Source organism: Bidens hawaiensis, unplaced genomic scaffold (genome assembly GCF_021521415.1).
Source record: "Bidens hawaiensis isolate Kalapana, Puna unplaced genomic scaffold, B.hawaiensis_p1.1 tig00012605_1, whole genome shotgun sequence".
In the NCBI taxonomy this organism is placed as follows: Eukaryota; Viridiplantae; Streptophyta; class Magnoliopsida; order Asterales; family Asteraceae; genus Bidens; species Bidens hawaiensis.
Window position 1 is genome coordinate 139,174 of NW_027492035.1, and position 1,744 is coordinate 140,917.

The 1,744-nt window shown below is 37.2% G+C and overlaps 1 protein-coding gene across 1 annotated transcript; it reads left to right on the forward strand.

Moving 5' to 3' along the window:
* Positions 1-268: 268 nt before the first annotated feature.
* LOC143541474 (jasmonate ZIM domain-containing protein 1-like) lies at positions 269-979 on the forward strand. The gene is made up of 2 exons (XM_077034295.1): positions 269-428; positions 508-979. Exons 1-2 carry the CDS (start codon positions 287-289, stop codon positions 966-968), a joined length of 603 nt encoding a protein of 200 aa, XP_076890410.1. The 5' UTR covers positions 269-286; the 3' UTR covers positions 969-979.
* The last annotated feature ends 765 nt before the right edge of the window (positions 980-1,744 follow it).

The following is a 1,744-nucleotide window of genomic DNA, read 5'->3' on the forward strand; positions in this document are numbered from 1 at the left end:
TAATTTAATATAATAAAGGCAAGTAGTTGTACATGTTGGGTGGGATGGCCCACTCCAGTCACTCAGCCATTTGAATGAGTAAAAACACAATAAACACATGCTCAAAAACACACACACAAACCACACCGCAAAGCAAAGCAAAGAATAAAAATTCCCTCAAATGTCCCCACTTAACCCAACCATTTATCCCACCCATAAACCAAACCCTCATTTCTCTTCATCTTCATCTTCATCTTCATCCTCCAGTCCTTCACAATTATTATTATCACCACAACTTTCATCCACCATGTCGCCGGCTAAACACTTCACGGCTCCGGCCAAGAAGCCGACGGTTGCACAGACATGTAATCAGCTGAGCTTGTTTCTCAAGGAGAAAGGCTGTCTCAGAGACCTTCATCTCGGAATTAATAACAAATCTGATGATACAGGTATTATAGATCTTACTAATTAGGTCATATTTTGTCTATTTATCTTTCAATTAGTGATGACTGATTCGATTGATTCCAGCTGCGAAGATGACTATTGATTTGCTAAGCAACATCGAAAATCCAGATCAAAGCAACGCACAGACAGAGAAATTGATGAATCTAAAGCCGGAAGTTACCGTAAACAAGGCGATTGTGACCGGTAGATCGGAAGCTAAACCGCCACAGATGACAATTTTCTACGACGGACAGGTGATTGTGTTTGATGATATTCCGGTGGATAGAGCCAGAGATTTGATGTTAGCAGCCGGTAAAACCGAGACTCCTCGTGTTGAATTGGCCTCAAATTCAACTGAATCGAATAAACGAATTGATCCGGTGCGAGCTGAAGCGAAAGGTCTGGATCTGCCGATTGCAAGACGAGCGTCACTTCACAAGTTTCTGGCGAAAAGAAAGGACAGAGCGACCGTAAGAGCGCCGTATCCGTCACCGGCAGCTGGAGGAGATAACAAGCCTGAGCATAATTTCGACCTCAATTTGTAATCATTCAACAACAGATTTGATGATTTTATTTTATGACTGATACCGTAAGTGTACGGCGGTGGCGGATCTTAAACACTTAGTTTAATTTCCGGCCAGTAGACATAGATACGTATATCGGTATATGGACGCAGTTTGACCACGTGTTTTGGGTTTCTATTTTTCTAGGATGCTCTAGATCGCCCTTATTTTCTTTCACAACTTTTGAATTATAGCAATGGTTAGCTTCATTTCGTTATCAATAATAGTTTATATGATTTTCTAAATAGATATACGAGTAATTAGGGCTATGTATGGGTCGGTTTGGAACGGTTTTAGGTCAAACTCATTACCATAACCAATATGTCAGTTAATTAATAACCATGCGGTTTCGGTTAATCGATTTTGAAGATTATAGCAAGTCGGTTATGGATTTGTTGGTTAACCATGACCAAAACAATATAATTAAGCATAAAACTTTGATGCAAAATATTATCCAAAAGAAAAATGGCATGACATAGTTTAGCAAAAATATATAATCCATAATATCTACCTATTCTAATAAAGTAAAATAATTGTGTACACTTATCATCTTTTGGTTAGCTCTCACAATTTTTTCCCTCCAAAACTATATATGTAATAGATCACTAATTATTCACTTTCCTTTTATATTCTATTTATATTATATCTATATACTAGCTTTTGAACCCGTATATTACACGGGATTTGTCAAACAATAAAAATAAATAAGGCCTATTATTTTAATTATGATTTTCAAAATACTTATGAATGTACTAAAG